Here is an 18,252-nt window from a genome sequence, read left to right on the forward strand (position 1 = left end):
GGTTAACCTTTTCTTTCACTATTTTGCCAAGAAAAGTGTGCTTTCACATGACATGCCCATCTTACCAAAGCACCCTTTCCAGGGAAAACGTTTCCCTTGATGATCCGTTTGAATACCAAGTCCCTCACTCAGTGGATCCTTGTTGGGACTTTTCAGTGAGCGGTTTATTTTAAGGATTAAAACAAAATTTATGGACGGGAGATGACAGAGCTCATGGCTCTTGCAAGGTGAGGTGAGATTATCTGTCTCATCGTGGGCTGCTCGTTTGTGGCTTTGCGGTTGCCGGCACATCAGTGTTCCTGATTAGCATCAGGTCATGGGGTCACCTGGCAGGTTTTTTGCTTCATCTGGTGCTGAGGGCAGTTGTGATGGCTCCCTGGGAATGAGCCCTCTGAGGGAAGGAGATAGAGGGGAAATTAAGCTGGGTCGGTTTAATAGCGGCTGGGAGCAGTGTTCTGCACTGGCATGTTGCACGATGATGTTTTGCAAGATCCCAGGAAGCAAAGAAACTGCTGCAGAAAAAGCAGTGCTGGTCATCGCATCGCAACCACATCTGCCCAGGCATCAATGTCTACTCCTTTCTCCTCTAAGTATCAATTCTTTTCTTTTCTCTTTTTTTTTTTTCTTGAAATTAAATTTCTAGCACTGGATCCAGCCTGGGAGGATGTCCAGTTTGTCTGGAATGGCATCTCTTGATGCAGGATGGCACTAAAAACTCTTCTGGTGATCAGATCTGATTGTAGCATGTTGCTTGGTGCCTTTTGAGTCCTGGCTCCTGTATAATATTATGTACTTTATCCCACACCCTCTCTATTAGGTGGTGAAGGGGGAACCAAATCGTTCTGCCACAGAAAGATGTAGAAGGATGATGGTTTAGGGTTAAAGCTGCTTTTAATGCTGGGGAACGGCAGGGTGGAAAACCATTTTCCAGTGGGGGCATTGGGGCCGCTCTACTCCGAGCTGAGCAAGGCTTTTCAAAGTCCTGCCTCCTTCCAGAAGGATGGGTATAATTTGCAATAACTCTCTAAGGAACGGGTTTGCAAGTGGTCATCTCTGCTGGCAGGTGATGTGAGGATGCGTGGGAAGAGCTTGCGGAGAGAGGATTAACCTGCTTTCTGACGTCTCCTTTCTGGGTGAAGCTCCTGTTGTCCCACCTGCCAGGCAGAGGGGTGACGTGGGGATCCAAACTGGCCCTGTTACGGGGAGACACTGGTGCAGGGTCCTGGGGAGACCCTCATTTTGGTCTAACCAGGACATGGCTCCGTGGCGATGCCCAGCAGCCTGATGCTGAAATGATGCTGCTCTTTGGTATCGTAGGTGCACGTAGCAGTGCGGAAACCTGTCACCCCACGCTGGCATTTTGAGGATGGAGAAGGGAGGGCTGCTTTCCAAAGCCTTGCTGCATGTTTCTCTCCCTTGCTGTCTTCCCTGCCCTGTGGGAGAGGCAGTGCTGAGTCAGGGTGTTTCTTCCCTTCCTGCCCATGTTCTCGATGCTCCTCCTTGGCCAGGTATTTGGTTCAGTTTGGAATGGGCTAGTGTCCAAAATCAGGCTCCAAGATTTGGCGCCAGCCTTCTTTGCTACGTAGCAAAACAAGCCAAAGAAGGATGGGGACAAGAGGAAGGTGGTGACAGGGTGGAGAAGGCTCTGGAGGATGCGATGAAGGGTCCAGTCATCTCCAGCTAAATTGCTGTGTCCTCCTACTCCCACAGTGTTGCCACCCGTGTCCTTGCAGCCTGGTCTAGCTTGTCCCCCGATCCCTTTGGATGAAGCCGTCGCCATCCAAAGATGCTGAGTCATCCCAGGGTCTCCCATTCTGGGTATGTCAGGAGCAAGGCAACCTACTGCTTTGAGCTTGCAGTGTGGTTGGTCGGTAGGTTGAGGTTTGGAGATGGGCACAGGGTAGCTTAAACCATCACAGGGTGGCTTGGGGGTGCTTAAACCTTTTCAGACAAACCTGGAGAGTCTTGTCACCCTTCCCTTGATACGTGGAGATTCATCCCGGCCATCTGTAAAATCACCTTTTAGGGTTATTGGCTCAATATGTATACGCGTAGTAGAATAATTTATTTATCAAGGTTCCATAAGTAATTGCTGTTTATTAAGTGTGGGTAATGTATGAAACAAACAACGAATCAGCATTTGCCCCAAGGAATCTGAATGATTAAGGTTAAGCAAGACAGAGACAGGGCTGAGGGATGCAGAGAGCCGCGGAGGTAATGAGTGGGTCAGCAGGACAGGCTTAAGCCTCGTCAGGCACGTGAGGAGCGTCTGGAGGGGGAACCGTGCGTGTGAAGCCAAATGACGCATGGCGGGGGAATGGCTGATATTGTGGCCACAGGTAGGACGAGGCAGAGCAGCTGCAGGTTCCTGGTTCCAAAGAACCAGGTTCAGTCCACCCAGTTCACTTCGGGTTTAAAAAAAGAGCAAGAGGAGGGCCTGTTTTGGTAAATGTTTGTTTTGCTTTTGTTAAATTTGGCTGCTGGCCCTCACCCTGTGACAGGCGAGGTTTTTACCCGCTCTGGGGCATAACCTGCAGGTAGGTTGATTATACGGGGTCCCAGGCCAGCACCGCTGCCCAGAGCTGGGTTTGTGGTGAGGGGCTTTGATTGCAGAGACACCTTAATTCAGCTCCTTCCCTGCGGTGCCCTGTGGAGAAAGGAAGGTGCAGGGCTGGGCTGGAGGCAAGCCCAGGCCAGTGCTGTGGTAGGACGGCCAGGGACACGCCGGTGACCACAAGGCTGCGTGCTCATTTGGGCATGGCTGTGGTTTGCCATCGCTCTCCTCGTCTGACCCTGCCAGCGCGGGGGGACCGCGGATGGGCACTGAGGGAAGCGCCGGAGCCACCCTGCCCATGCTGGTGTCGGGGCAGGGTGGCTGGGGACAGGAGAACTTCATCCCAGACTGCGGGTCTTTGTGGACCCCGGTTTGGGGGATGGTTGGAGGTAGCTCTGCAGCCTTCCCGAGCTCCGCTCCATCCCTGCTCCTTCCTTCTCTCATTTATTCCTCCTTTCCATGCTCATCTGCCCTTCTAGTGTCACATTTCCATTTCGCCTCCTTCTTTGCTTCCTTTATGTGCCTGCCCAGAGCCATTCACATCCCTTCCCCCCTGCCAGCCCCTTTCCCCTCTTCCTCCTTTTTGATTTCTGGATGAAACAGTGAGTAGGTAAAACTCTACCTTTTAAAACACTTCCCCCAGAATAGACGTCACTTGCAAAGAATTTATAGAAGAGTTTGGAAGGCAGGACGGGACGTGCCCACAGCGGCTTCACGCTCAGGAAGGTTTCCAACCCATTGGCTGCGCTTTTTTTGCTCACGTAGTTTCCAGGAAATTTCAGGTATTGGGGAAAAAAAAGGTAGGACTAATTAAGTGGTGGTGACATCACTTGTTTCTGCTGGGGTGCTGCAGGCTCTTCCCTTCCCGCCATACGGAGAGGCTGGGCGATACCGTCCCCGCCTGGGGCTGGGAAGCAGCTGCTGGATGCTGGATCTGCCCCAGGCAGCCGCGTTGTATCATCTCCCAAATAAAGGGACTCGGCTTCATCGTAGAAACCGCTGCTTTATTTTCTCAGTTGAAGGCCACCCCGAAGTCTGTGAATCTCCGTGTGCTCTCGGCTGTGCATCGTCCCCACTTGTCCTTGCGGCAGCCGCTCTTTGAGCCCACCCTTCTGAGCCGTGCGGGGAGCAGGGAGGTTGCCGGTTCCCTTTTTCATAACCTGTCCTGTTACTTTGGCGAATGGCTTCTCCTTTCTCAGTGTCCCTGCTTATAAAAAGAGCATAAACGAGACGCACAGTGTGAGGATTTACTGCTTAGTGTTTCTCAATCCGCACTTGAGCAAATTACCTCATTCCTTTTAGACAGCACCCAGTATCCACCGCTCTGATTACAATCTGGCTCTGTGCTCTTGTGTCACTTTTAATTAGGCATTTTGTTTCTGCATTGTGTGTCATTCTCACATGGTTTACAGCATAAATAACGATGTATTGTGTTTCAGTGGGTACTGCGAACCTTTAGCTCTTAATGAGGCTGCATGGATATTTATGAGGCCATCTACCTGTTTTGCAACATGCAGGTTCTGAGTCTAAAATACACTGGGATCTTTTTTTGGGGAAAAAAAGACGTAGGACATCAAAGTGTTAGTTAGAAGGTGAACGTTTGCATTGGGAATTGCAGAAACACAGATTATTTTGCCCCAAGGTGGGGACTGGCGGCTGATCACAGGAATCCCAGCCTGCAGTGGCTTCTCTCCTAAAATTAGTGTAGCGGGAGCGAGCCCAGAAATTTAAGGGATGGCACGTGAGGTTAGATGTCTTTGGGTGTATTTTTGCTCTGTGAGGACAGGGATTTGGGCTCCCACTGCGTTTCTCATCAGGTGAGAGCCACAAACTGGGAGCAGTGGCACGGTGAGGGTGGGAATGGGAGAAGGGGATGGTGTCACCGCTTGATGCTGTGTCAGGACAGACCGAGGGGCAGTTTGCTGTGGGATCCCACAAAGATCAGGGTCCTTGTGCTGGAGAACCAGTGCCTCTGTGCCCCCTCGCCTTGTGCCTGCGCTTTTCAGAGGCCGCATGCCCAAATTGTCAGGCAAAAGGTCTGAGTTTATTATTTCTTTTCCCCGTCCACTTATGTGAATTGGACCTCAGTCTCCCACATTTCGCCTTGTGCCACTGGAATAAATGCAAAGCGGGCGTTTGGCCATGGCCGTACCTCGCCACGGCTTTTCTGGGGTAGTTTGTTGTGCTTCGTACTTCCCAAACGATGCGACCCAACCCCTCGGCAGCCCGGGCAGAGGGAGCAGGGCACAGCTGGCTCTGCTCCTGCCCGGCGCTCGCCTGCGAAGGGGCAGTTGCTGGGTGCGTGGTTTGGCGCTGGGTTACCCGCAGGGGCCAGGGAACTGCTGGAGCCTCCTCTTAGCAGTGCAGCGCGCGGTCGGGAGCCGCTCTGCCGTCCCGACGTGTCTGCGAGGGAAGCTCTGGCACCAAACCCTGTGCCCTGTAGCGTAGCTCAACAGGTTCGTCGCCCGTGCGTGGCGTGGATCCTTTTAGGCACGGGCCCAAGTCAGCACCTTGAGGCAGAGGGAGGAATCGCTCACTCGCTTCGCTCCGTCTCGGCTTGGTGAGGGCAGCTGTGACGTGGCATGGCTGGGCTGCGTGTGCCCGCGCGACGGTCCCTCACAACCCCACGTGTGTGCGTGTGTCAGGGCCACGCCAGCGCCAAGCCCAGGAGTCTGTAATCCCTCTTAAATCTGGTACCAGATCTGATTCATCCTGATTTTTAACTCCTGGGGTCAAATTCTGCGAGGCTGATTCATGCCTGGTGCACGCCTGGTGAACGCGGTAACCCTGGAAGCTCAGTCCTGCCTTGAAGGGCCCTTACGCCTTTTTTCGTACCGGGTAAAGCTCTTCCCCTGCACCAAGGGGCTGCGCAGCCCACGGTGCGTGGGAAGGAAGCGTCCTCAGCATCATGGAGAGCTGTTCTCGCTCTTGCCACTATTTTTCCTCTTCTTTTCCTGCCAAGCCTTCCCTCCCACGCCATCCTTGTGTAACATGGAAACTTGCTGCTAGTGGAGCCGATGGCTGGGGGTGGCTTTGGGGTGCTGGTGGGTGCAGGGGGGAGGCGGTTGGGTGCTGGGGCTGGAGGAGGTTCGTCTGAGCAGCTGGCACAGCCGAGGGTGGCCCCAGCTCCACGCAATGCCAGACCTGAGCTTCCCTCCCCTCCCACAGACCTGGAAAGAGTCATTTATGTCATAGGCAATGTGGGCAGGTGCAAGATAATTATGATTATTATTATTATTGTCATCGTTGAGTGTATTGATTATGATGGTGCCTGACACAGACCTACCACACCTTCTGCTGCCATCAGCACCCAGGGAGGGGCTCCCCATCAGGTCCAAGGCTGCAATCCTGCCCTTTGCTCGTACTGTAAAACCTGATACCAAGTCCTGGAGAAGACCAGAGGAAAGGCGCCTTCCTTTTGGCTTTGATTTGGAAGCTGCCAACTCGGTCACATTTGGGTTAAAAGGCTGAGATATGAATGCTGAGGTAAAATACCTGGCTGGTGCGACAGCAGATGGGTGGGAAGTCCTAAAGTCCAGATCTCGGGAGCGCGATTCTCCTTGTTTCTCTGTTTCCCGCGTTTGCAATTGTAGGAAAACCCCCTTGTCTCCCTGAGAGCTGAGTTGGCCCCTGTGTAGGCAGAGATAACCATCTCAGCCTGGTGATTATAGCCGTAATAAAATACTCGTAACAAATTAATCATTTGAATTTTTTTCGTCCCTTTTCTTCTTCTGACTGTGACTCATCCGTGAGGAGATCCTGCACCTCTTTGGTTTAGTCCCTCTGCCTTTGCTTTCGTGCTTCTCTGCCTTTCACAAAAGGGTTTGTGTGTGCGCAGGTTGAGCTGGTTTGGGTAGATCTTGCAAGCTCCCATTTTCACAAGCTGAATGTGTTAAATTCCCGCAGTTGCATGTGGAAAACATCCCTGCTCTGGACATCCCCGGTCCTTGTCTCTGGAAACCCTGGAGGGTACAGACCACCCTCTGTAGCAGGAGGACAATTTACACTGAATCTGGTGGAGTTTTTGCAATCCAGTGGCCTGAAGATTCAAACGAATATTCACAGCCACGTGTTTGGTAACGTGTCGCCCCGTGTGGGGGGGGGGAGGTGATGCGGGTTTTATTCCTACCTCTCCCACGCACTTCCCGCCTGCGGGACAGTTTATCTCTAAAACACCCCATACAGTTCTCTGTTTTTCTTTGTTGTTTTTCTTCCTTAGGAGAGTTTATTGGGCAACCGATCTGTTTGGACAGCTTGGATTTTGCAAAAGATCTTGGAATTCATAATTGGGGCCAGAGCTTGCGGAGCAGCTTTGCTCCCGTGCAGTCACCGGCGTGAAGACGGTTGTTTGTGTTGTGGTAGCTATTAAGAAACCCAGTCATTGTCCACAATTACGTTGTGCCAAGGGCTGTACAAACGCGGGTGAATTAGGATGGCTGCCGTGTTGGATGCGTAGTATTTTGGGGGAAGTGAGACCTTAATCCTTCCTGGACTTGGAGATGAAGGATTGGTTGGCGAAAAGTGGCATTGTGCCATTGACTCTGCCCAAGCTGTGTCAGATGAGACAGAATTTTGATAAGAGCATTTCTTGTTGATGACTGTGCGAGGTCGTTTCTCTCTTTGCTTACTCCATTCGCTTTGCAGCGTTATCCTTCAGCCCGGGCACGAATCAGGCCCACGGACTCCTGTGATAACGCCGCGTACTGTGGCGCTGGTTTTATTTCAGTTCCTCTAAAGTGGTGGCGTTCCCTTGACTGCAGTGAAATGTCCTCACGGTTTCCATCTGCTCTGAATGGGGCACATTAGTTTGCAATTGAGTTAATTAAAACAGGAGCATAGGAGGATCTCACGCCACATGCAATCTCATTGCCGCAGATTGTAGGGATTGTTTAATTGTTACTGTTAGTTTAAACTCGGGGATGAGTTTAACCAAGGAGTAATGGGGGGAGAGGACCATCAGCAGCGGTTAAACGTGCTGGTCAGGATGCAAATTCCAACTTGGGGAGGGTTAAACAGCTGGGGGCTGGAGAAATATGGCCGGCGGTAGGATCACTGTATAATTGCCCTGTGTTTTGGGGCTGGCCGGCGTGTATAACTCGAGACAGACAGACTCTGATCGGACCCGGCTTGCCGGCTCTGTGCTGCGTGAGTATCCACAGAGGTTACGGCAGATCAGCGGTTGGGAACTCGAACAGACCAACGGATTGAACAGGCTGGGCTCAAAAATCCCATGTTATTTTTGTGGGGACAGAATGTGGATTTTTCCCTTCTCCTCCAAGACGTGCCGTTTCCAGAAAAACTGAGCCTGGCGTTACCAGGGCTGGCAGTTTCACCCCGGCTTTGAGAATTGTAGTGTTTTAATTTATTTGTTTGTTTGTTTTTCCTTAAGGCTTTAGCTGTGGGAGTGACTCTCAACTTTCATGTAAAAATTACCCATGTAATTATGATTATACATAATTATAACTATATTTATAGTTATTCCTTCATGATTTCTTGTAATCATAAGATCTTATAATGTGGGGGGCGCGGGACGGGGACCAGCTTTAGGTGCATGTAAAATAGGTTGGAGGAGGGGGAAAGTCTGTAGTTTGAACGTCTCCACCTGCGTCAGGCGCAGAGAGGACGCTGGTGAGCCGGTGCCCCGCCGGGCGCTGCGTCCCCGGGAAGGATCCCCGCTGCGTGGGCTGGGTTTAACAAAATAATTGAACAGTGACTTAATTACGGATTTAAAAATGACAAGATTCACACTAACTTAAACTATCCAAATCAGTATATTGGTATAAACACCAAAACTCACACCATTCAAGGAGCCCCACGCACCACTCGGGTCTTTAACTGCTCAGATCAAGGTCCCTGCGCAAGGGGTGGCTCCAGTGAGCTGATGGGTGCCCCTTTTCCTAAATCAATATGTATGTGTATGAACACCAAAACATATAAAAACATGGGCAAGGAGACAGAAAATATTTGGATCCAGTAAAATATATGAACACCCCCACTCATAAAAGCTAACGTGTATGTCAGAAGCACGCAGGCAGACGGAGAGGTGGGTGAGAGCGGCTAGCCTGTAGTTAAAATTTCCCTCTTCTGGAGTTCAGAGCGGTCACGGCATTCCTCAGCAGGGCATTCCTCAGCAGCCATGAGCGAGACTCAGAGGCCTGACTCGCCCAGGCCCTTTAACCCTCGGGGTGTCAGCCCGAGCGTCCCAGCTCGGGGGAGATGCTGGTCCCAGCCCGCTGCCATCCTGGAGACCTCAAAGGGTCTCGCTGGAGTCGCTGTTTGTAAGCTCCGAGATAATTGACTTTCATCAGGTGCTTTTCCAGTCCGGCCCAACTCAGACAATGGGATATTCTGGTACTTTCCACCAGTTGTGCAAGCCCAGAACTTGCCAGATCTTGAAGTTCTGGTATCAGCCCCCCTCTTTGGGCCAGGATCCAGGTAGTGTCAGGTAGTGATCGATTATTGACTATTTCCAAGCGAGAGGGGATGAGGGAACCAGGTGTGCTCAGGGGTTGCCGTAACGTTCTGGTCCGTTGCCCTTCACACTCGTTCCTGGTTTACGTCGGGTTATTACGTGGCCCAGGCTGGGGGAATCACACCAAGCACCGGGTGGCCTGAGGAGGGGGTTTGCACCACCACACTGGAGGTGCCGGTGGGTGGTTTGGGGCTGTTATCTGAACACCTTGGGGTTTAGACTGATGGTGCTCTTTTTGGGTTTCAGCTAACAGAACAAGCGCAGCCAATTCGGAGCTTGAGGAGGTGTCTCACGGCAGTGGGTGATGCCGCCAGCAGCAGGCAGCTTCCCAGGAGTGACCAGGCAGCAAGGAGCCGAGACCAGGGCTTCCCGGCCTCAGCAGAGTGGGCAGAGGGAGGAGGAAAGGTGAGATGCAGCTCCGTGAGGGCCAGGAGCTTGCTGGAAGCCTCGTCGTTAACGCGGAGCTGGCTCTGGTCTAGGGCGGCTGGCTCTGTCAGCCCGAGCCGCCTCCGGCTATTCCTGCTGCTCCCGTGGTGCCCCTTTAATGCCAAGGCTGCTTTTCATTGGAAAAAGGAGTGTAGCTGGAAGACACGGTGTAGTTTAGGTGGGATCCGTCATGCCGGCCTCTAGTGCTGACGGAGACCTGAGGCTGTAAAGCTGCGGGGCTGCGAGAGCGGAGAGCAAAATGCGGTTTCCCCGTGTAAAGCTGCGTGGAGTTGCAGCGTGAACAATAGCGAGGCGTGTGCCAAGGGCGCTGGGGCAGAGAGGGGCCGCAGAAGTGATGTTAAGTCCTCAGAAAAGCCGTTTGTTTACGAAAGAAGTGAGGATTTCAGCCTATTCAGTTTATCCAATGGTAAGACTAAGAGGGTGGTGACTTAACATTAACCAGGGAATGATACCAGGTTCAGGAGAGCCATTTAAGTGCTTCGGAATGGGCAGTGGCAGGAGACTAAAGACGCCAACTAAACAGCTTCAAATGAGTGGTAAGGCCCCGAGTTATAGCAGGAGGGTTCCTGTTGCAAGGCAATGAACTGTACCGAGGCACCAACCTTTGGAACAAATGAATCCTTCAAATCAGCCAGCCGTCGCCTCTCTGAAAAAGCCGCTTCCCTGTCGTTGAGATACTAAGCTGAAGAACTGCGTCATGATATTGAGCTTTATAGCCCGAGTGACACAGAAAGTAGAACTAAACAAATCAATAGAACTTATTGATAGAGAGCCACCTCATGCTAACATGGCTCATTTGTGCATCAGACTGTTGGCGTACGGTGCCTGCGTTTGGGGCAGTAAGAGAACAGGTTCCCTCTGGACGTGTCTCTATATTCCCAGGAATTATTGATGGGCTGGAAATTTTTATTAATGAGACTACTTAGATCCTTAAAGGGGGAGCTGTGGTCACAGCATGGGGGCAGTCTTCATGGGGTTTTACAGCTGCAGGTGTAGGTGGAAGTGCCGCTGTGTTGGCATTGCTTTTGGGTGTTGTTAACAGCTTGACAGTGTCATTCTGACAGCCCCGTGAGTGCCCCATCGTGCTCTTGCAATACCCCAGTCCTGAGACCACCAAAACACTGCTTGTCGTTAGGACACTAATTGATTTATGACTCGCTGCCAAAGCACTTTGGAGCAGTACTCACAAACTAGGACTGCACTGTGCAAACACAAACCCTGAGGGCACTCCCTGCTCCAGAAAGCTTTCTGTCCAAACATCGCGTTCTAAACACACGGCGAGAGATAGCCCATGCGATAGCGATAGAAGACGTGGAAACAACAGGCCGACACTGATCCGCATAAGAACATGTTCTTAACACACAATTTTGCTCGCCTGCAAAAATTTCTTCCTCTTCCACTACGTCATGACCATTATTTTTTTTAATTTTTTTCCCCACTTTCTGGGCTGGAATTGAGAGCTTGGTTCCTTTTCCCAAGGGTTTATGGAGGGGTTTATCATTTGTGACTGTCAGCTTTGTGAGCGTCGGTGCACAGCGATGGGCTGCTCCTGGGCGTGCAGGGCCTGGGCTGGCTGCTTGTGACACCAAGCACAGCAGTCGTGATGTCACAGCGTTTGCTTCCCCGAGAGGGCGTTTATCCTGGCAATACAGTGTCTTTGTGACTGAACCCCAGTCCCTGCGGGTCGCTCACGTGGGCTTGGAAGTATTTACCAGTCCCTGCGGTTGTGCAACTCTGCAGGGTTACCATGGCATCCCAACAACACAAGCAAACTCTGCTGGTGACACCTCTGGGTCGCTGGATCCTGCTCTGACTTACCCTGACTTGAAACTGGATTTAAAAGGGGAACGTTCTCTCTGCAGGACGGGTTGTCAAAAGTGGAAGGGGTCTAAACTGGGGAGCTGCGAGACGGGGAGCTGGGGAGCAGGTAGCAGCAAGGTGAATGAGGCGTTGCCGAGTCTCTCCTGTGCTGGCTGGGCTGCTCATGGCACAGAAAAGAGAGCTTGAACCTTGAATGGAAGACAGACTCATCCTTACCTAAAATCAGTGGTGCTGCATGGCTGTCGTTAAGATTAGAAAATGGCTTTTCATTGATCTGGTCCCTGATGGTGCAAACCAGGGTGAAGTTCAGTTCTCTTACTGCTGAAATGCTGTTTCTGCGGAGGCTGCTGAGAACAGCTTTGCCTTTATGATAGTTTATCTGACAGCAGGCCTGTATTTTACCTGCCTGGATTGCTTTCTGCTTGGCATGTTGTGTTGTGCAAAAAAAAAAATCCTGTCTGCTGATAGAAAGGAGTTGAGGCTGGAACGCGACCTGAGAACGTCCAGCAGCCGGGGCTTGCTTTGGTGGGAGCTGCTCTTGCCTGACTGTAGCACTAAATCACACGTTCGGATTCAGTCCTTGTCCTCTCAAGACAAGCCAGAGCTGCTGCGGGAGCAGCCTGTCTCTCCCTCTGAGCTACCTGGAGCTGTGTAAAGCAGCTGGGGGCTTCTGCCTTGTTGCGAGCTGTGTGTGGATGAAATGAACCCTGGCCTGTCTACATCAGCCGTCGGGTCAAGTAGAGCTGGGTGTGCACAACACGCAAATTTGCTTTACACTCAATACGTTATTTTTCTTTTTGCTGGTGAAAGCCGAGCCAGCTTGCTGGGCAGGAAGGAATCTTGCCTCATGTGTCTCTGTCTCAATCCTCCCCCTTTCCCTCCGTCAAAAAGAGAATTTCCTTTTAGTAGCTGGGATCTCCAGCCAACTTGTATTCTTCCCGCAAAGAAGGAAGTACATATTTTGAATAGGCTGTGGCCAGAAAATGTAGCCAGCGCTATCTTGCTGTCCTGGTGAGGGGAAGAGCTGAAGGGTGACACATTCAGGCCAGACACTGAAATCTCATGGAGAATTTACAACCTTGTAATAAAACCATTTGTCCCTTCAAGGCTGTTTTAAAACACAGAAAGCCCGTAAATTTTTTGTCTCTGCCTCTTCTGCATAGGAACCTAGAAATTTAAGAAGAAACTTTTCCAGTCTCCTTTTGAGCATGGACTCGCACGTGGGGTATTCCCATGCACAGGGTGCGACCCACCTAAACCACCTTTATTTTAACACTAACAGGAGAGAGAAGGCAGAACCGCAGTGTCCGGGGTTACCTGCGGCATCTCTCATCTGCCGCCCTCATTGCCCTGCGTGGCGCAGACCCGCTGGGCGCTGCTGGCAGAGTGCAGCGTGTGTGTCCAAGGCTGCAGCTGGCTTTGGGTGGCATTAAACTGGGCTGGACCTGGTGCCCAGCTAAGCCCCTTACCTCCTTTCTGCTGTTGCACGGGGGAGCTACCTGAGTAGAGTTAAAAATCAATGGGTGTTCCCCCCTCTTCTCATTTCAGCATCCATTTAGGCAGGCGGGGAGGAATGGAGAAGCCTTGAGGAAATGGGGATCAGACCTGTCCCGTTGTAACCGTCTGCCAAAGGTGCCCAGAAGAGCCCGTGCTTCACGTCCCGGGGCTGCACATGTGGCAGAGGCAAAGGGAGGTGCAGAACAAAGCCGGGTCTGAGTGCGGGGACACGGCGCCAGGTGTGTCCTGGCCCTTCCCTTCCCGCCTGCTCGAATTCAGCAGGTTGAGGGAGGGTGGGAAGGCAGCCAGGCACTCCCAGCTCTCCGAGGCAGTAAAATGATCCCTCTTTTGCCCTTGGGCCAAGCCCAGCTTTTCTAACGGATAAAAGGAGAAGCAGTCAGGAGAACTCGCTCACTTCCCTGGTCTCTCCAGCACAGCTTCCCTGAGCTTTTGAAGGGTGGGGGATACTGAAGACACCCTCGGAGCAGCCATGTCCCGGTCTGTGAGTTTCAGCTCTCGCTCTGTGGCCGTCCCAGGGATCAGCCAAATGCGGGTCAGCACCGTCTCCTCGACCCGTGGACTAGGAGGGGGTGCCGGCTTAAGCAGGGCAGGTGGCTTTGGCAGCTCCAGCCTCTACAACCTCGGCTCCACCAACAAGCGGATCTCCCTTGGAGGTGGCAGCTCCTACAGCGTTCGCTCTGGATACGGCTATGGAGGCATGGGATTCGGGGGGGCACTCAGCCCTGGGGGCATTCAGGAGGTCACCATCAACCAGAACCTCCTGACGCCCCTGAATCTGGAGATTGACCCCAACATCCAGCGGGTGCGCAAGGAGGAGAAGGAGCAAATCAAGACGCTCAACAACAGATTCGCCTCCTTCATTGACAAGGTGAGGTGCTGGAAAGACTGATAGCTCTGTGGACACTGCTTAAAAGCAGGTCTGACCCCAAGCTCGCTTAACCCAGTGGGGGATTCACAAACGGGCTCCTCGAGAGCATGGTGTGAGTCGCCAATAACTTATTAACGCCCTGCTTGCATTGCTGTCAGTAAAGGGTTTTGCCCTGCTTAGGCCAGCTTTGTTCCCCCTTTATTTAGCTGGTATTGCTCACGATGTGGATGTAGGCTTTAAAGATCGATTCTGCACCCAAGCACACCACCACCAAATTCAGGGAGGAGGGGGCCTCTTGGAGAGCAGTCACCCCAATAGACCAGATCTTGACATAAGTCAGAGCTTGCCGTTGTTTATTTGCGCTGCCCCGTACCTCTGTGGCTTTACTGTCTTGCACTAATTGATCGTGTGTCCTGTGTAAACTTCAGCTCTGGCATCCTCAAAATGCAAGGAATCCAGACCTGGAGTTTGCGTAACTGGCTGGCTTTGAGGTCTGTGGATGGCTTCTGTCAAGTGTCAGGCAAGCAGAAGCTGCTTATCTTTAATTCATACAGAACCTTAAAGACATAAGCCAAGCCCCAGGGTGGTAGTGCTCCCTCATGGCCTTTATCACCCTCCAGAGTTCGGGTCCTCCCTATGAGCAATCTAAATTCTTCAGATCCCATCTCCCAGCATCCAAACTCTGTAGTGTCAGCTCCCCCTTCCTCCCGCTTTCACAAATGACCCCTTGGTTGCTTTCCAGGTCCGGTTCCTGGAGCAGCAAAACAAAATGCTGGAAACCAAATGGAGCCTCCTCCAGGACCAGAAGACCGCCCGGAGTAACATTGCTCCCATGTTTGAGACATACATCAGCAACCTGCGACGGCAGCTGGATGGGTTGTTGAATGACAAAGGGCGTCTGGAGGGTGAACTGAAGAACATGCAGGATCTTGTTGAGGATTTCAAGACCAAGTAACGTATAATCTTCCCATCTAACGGTGTAGTTGAGCTGGCAGGTTGGTCAGTAGCTTGGCAGAGATGTCCCCAGCTTTTCTGCTAGGGAAGGAGATGTTTTTTCCAGATGGGAGTTAGGTGTCTAGTCCAGGGAAGGTGCCTGGATTCTTCTTGCCTCGATTGCTCGTTGCTCCTGGCACCTTGTTTCCATGTGGCCTTCCATGGCTCTGTCCTCCTGGCTTTGCTTTGGGGCCTCCTCAGGGATGGGTTGGAGGTGGCCGTTGGGGTCTGTAGGACCCCCATGGGAGGCAGGCAGTGGCTGAGCTGCTGCTTGTTCTGTGGGTAGGTAATGCAGCAGGAGACCTGCAATTTTTAAGCGACCTTTCAGTACAAATCATGTCGCCTGGGAGGAGTCCCATGAAGAAAGTAGCCTTTGTCCCAGCCTGTGCCCAGCCCAACTGTACAGGAAAATGCCTTTAATAAAAAAAAAAAAAAAAAAATTAAAAAAAAAAGAAAGGAAAGAAGGAGCTGGCAAACTGGATCAAGCAGGAACTGAAAACAAACAGATCTGATAATCCCCAGGGTGTGTTTAGGGAAAGTCAATAGCCAGTGATTCCCAAGGAGGTGCATGGGAATGATGTGTCCCCCAACCCTGCTCAGTTATTTCTACTCTGTGCCCGTCCACGGTTGTGCTTTGCATCTCTGCAAGGCAGCAGCAAGGAGCTGGTTTGCACCCAGAGGAGCTGCAGCCCTAGTTTTGGTTCTACGTCCCATGAATGCAAGGTGCGCAGGTGCTTATTTATTCTTCCAGCCTAGAGGTCCGTGTAAAACCAAACCCTCTACGTGCTAAGAAGGGAAGCAGGAATTAGGAGCCAAAGGCACTAGAGCAGCAGAGGGAGTGAGGATGTAGTAAGTGGAGTTTAGGACCTGCTTCTCCACGTTTATATGAAGAAAATCTCATCCTTTAAGTAGAATACTTGAAACATGAGCGTGTCTGTTGCCTCTTTTTCTTATGTCCAATTTCCACAGTAATTCTCAGTTTACATCTAGGGTAGGGGAGGAGATTTCTACGCGTGAGGCTCCAGGGGATGAGAATCGGTCCCTTATTCCGTAACCCCATTGACTAAGGGTGCGGTTCAGAGGCAGCGTGGGTTGGAGCAGACTGTGCTCGTGCTGTCTGCGTGGCTCGGTGCAGGGCATGCCAGGGTGTGACAGTGCACTGGGCTTCCCAAGGCACTTCAGGACTTGCTGGAGAATATTGAAGGATTTTTCAATTTCTTGACCAGCTTGGTGGAGCTTCCATGAGGAATTTGCCAAACCGTTCTAGAATAATTTGGTGGTTTTTACCCAGCTCTGATCATCCACTCTGCGCTGCAGGCTGCATGTAGGCAGCACGATCGCGTAATTTCCAGGTCATATATTACTCTGCAATAGCAACGGATACTGTTCATTGACCTCAAAAGGGACAACGTCCGTTTGTGCTGGTGTGGCTGGGCAGGTTTCCGGTGTGGAGCAGAAGGGGAGGTGCAGGAAGGCTGTCGAAAGTGAAGTGGCTCACGCTTCGGAAGGCAAATTACAGCGCTGGCCATGCAGGGGCCGTGTAAATAAACAGAATGGTCTTCTAACTTTGGCAACAGTGATTCTAAAGCAGCCAGAAAAAGCGGTTCCTGCTCTGTTCCTTGGATGACTTTCAGGTTTCATACAGCAGGTTCTTGCAGTTTGTTTCAGCGGGTTGGTTCTGTAGAATGGTGTAAAGCAGGCTCGGAGATCCAGGCTTGCAAATGGTACAAATGTGTGTGAAGTCAACGGAGCATGATTTTTATCTGCTGAGGATCTGGCTCATTACAGCTAAAGGTGAACACCTACGGAAGGGATGTAGCCAGCATGAGAAGTCTGCGTGACTTTGAAGCGTAGCCACTTTGTGCAGAATGAGATTTACGCTCAGCTCTTACCAGGAGAGTGGCGTGTGATTGACACCTGCAAAAGGTTCTCAACTGTCTGTAATGAGGAGGTGCACGGTGACAGCAGCGCTAACAGGCGCTTTGATCAGCATAGAGGAATTTGGATCTGCCTGAACCTCTTCTGCGTTTGTGTTTGCTCTCCCAAGGGGCAAGTGAAAAAGCTGAGGTTCTCAGGACACAGACTGCAGCTGTCCGTGACTGAGGATAAGGAGCAGAAATCTTCTGAAGTGCAGTGAATTTTGATGAATGGGGGAAAGCAGGGGTGAGAAATGCTTTCCAGGGTCGTGGTCGTGGCGGTGTGGATCAGAACAGCTTTAAGGCATTAGCCCATCCAAACGGTACCCTGGAACTGCAGCGTTCAGCTGGCACCTCTTGTGCAAATAGCGCGCACGCTGCGGTGGTACAGCACACCTCTGCCGGGGGCTGCCTTGCGTGGGGAGGTCGTGGGCTTGGCCGAGGCGGTTCACAGAGAGAGAAGTGGAGGGAGAGAGAAGGGAGTCGGGGTAACTCTTCACTGGGACGGTTTTTCCTTTTACCCAGGCTCTAAATTCACAACAATCCCTTTTTTCCTGGCAGATATGAAGATGAAATCAACAGGCGCACGGCGGCAGAGAACGAGTTTGTGGTGCTCAAGAAGGTGCGTGCCATGGAGATTAGCTGGGACTGGTGATAACGTTTGCGGCCCTTCTGCCCCTTTTACCCCTACACTCTTCGTACAGCTGGGCCTAGAGACCCGCAGGCGGAGAATTACAGCTGTCCTTTGTGCCTCAGTGTAGGCACTGTAGGAAGCTGGGAAGGAGTGCCAGATGCCATGGGTATCACAGATTATGGCTCTGTCTTTCTTTGGGACATTTCCTAAGACCTCCCCTGACTGTCCAAACTGGCGGTGGACTTGGAAAGACAGGTCCAGGCGACCCTACGGAACATACGGGCTCCTGCACACCAGCAATGTTTAGTACACCGGTAGATAATTTTTAGGACATGGTGGGTCATTGGGTCATTGGGCAGGTGGACATGGAGAGCAGATAGCTTGGGGAACTTGATGGGCTGTGGCTGCTTTTGAAGCCATCAAAGGCTGAATGGACTTAGTCATCCAAGCTACGGCATTCTCAATGGATTATCACTCTTTTTCAGGATGTGGATGCTGCCTACATGAACAAAGTGGAGCTGGAGGCCAAGGTGGATGCGCTGACAGATGAGATTAACTTCCTGAGGTCTCTCTATGAAGCGGTAAGGTCCTTTCTGCTTCTTGTGGGTGAAGAACAGCGAGTGGTGGCTGAGAAAATTAATGTGCTGTTTCCAGGGACAGGAAAGGTGATGGAGACGTGGAGTCTTCCCTTGCACAAGCAGAAATAAGCCTGCGAGTAACGCGCACGCCCTGTGTATTGTCACAGTGATTTCTCCCCATCTGGGACGTGAAATGAATTTATTGCGAATGTAGCCAGGACGTGCATTATTTTTTTTGATGCTGTTAATGTGAAAATGAGGAAAATCAGCGTGTTACAGCCAGTGCCGTAGTGCTGGTGTGTGCTGTATGAGAGAGAGAAAGGAAAGCTCCTTATTCCACCTTTATCTTAGCCGTTATTTGCAAGATAAGAGCTTGGTTGAACTGGTCGCATCCTTGGGTGTGGCGGTGGAATTTGGCCCTTGCTTTGTTGCGAAGCTGATGCTCAAGCTT

The 18,252-nt window shown here is 51.6% G+C and overlaps 1 protein-coding gene across 2 annotated transcripts in view; it reads left to right on the top strand.

Moving 5' to 3' along the window:
- LOC141734014 (keratin, type II cytoskeletal cochleal) overlaps positions 1-18,252 on the top strand; it is a 39,471-nt gene that overhangs the window by 15,060 nt on the left and 6,159 nt on the right. Inside the window, exons 2-5 of one of the 2 annotated variants that reach the window (XM_074565154.1) lie at positions 13,224-13,680; positions 14,423-14,631; positions 17,151-17,211; positions 17,709-17,804. In XM_074565154.1, coding sequence (XP_074421255.1) covers positions 13,282-13,680; positions 14,423-14,631; positions 17,151-17,211; positions 17,709-17,804 — 765 coding nt within the window. In that variant the 5' untranslated portion in view covers positions 13,224-13,281. Of the gene's footprint in view, positions 1-13,030; positions 13,681-14,422; positions 14,632-17,150; positions 17,212-17,708; positions 17,805-18,252 lie in introns of those variants that run through there. The other variant, XM_074565155.1, reaches the window with a different exon arrangement.

The sequence above is a fragment of the Larus michahellis genome, chromosome 22, assembly GCF_964199755.1.
Source record: "Larus michahellis chromosome 22, bLarMic1.1, whole genome shotgun sequence".
Classification (NCBI taxonomy): domain Eukaryota; kingdom Metazoa; phylum Chordata; class Aves; order Charadriiformes; family Laridae; genus Larus; species Larus michahellis.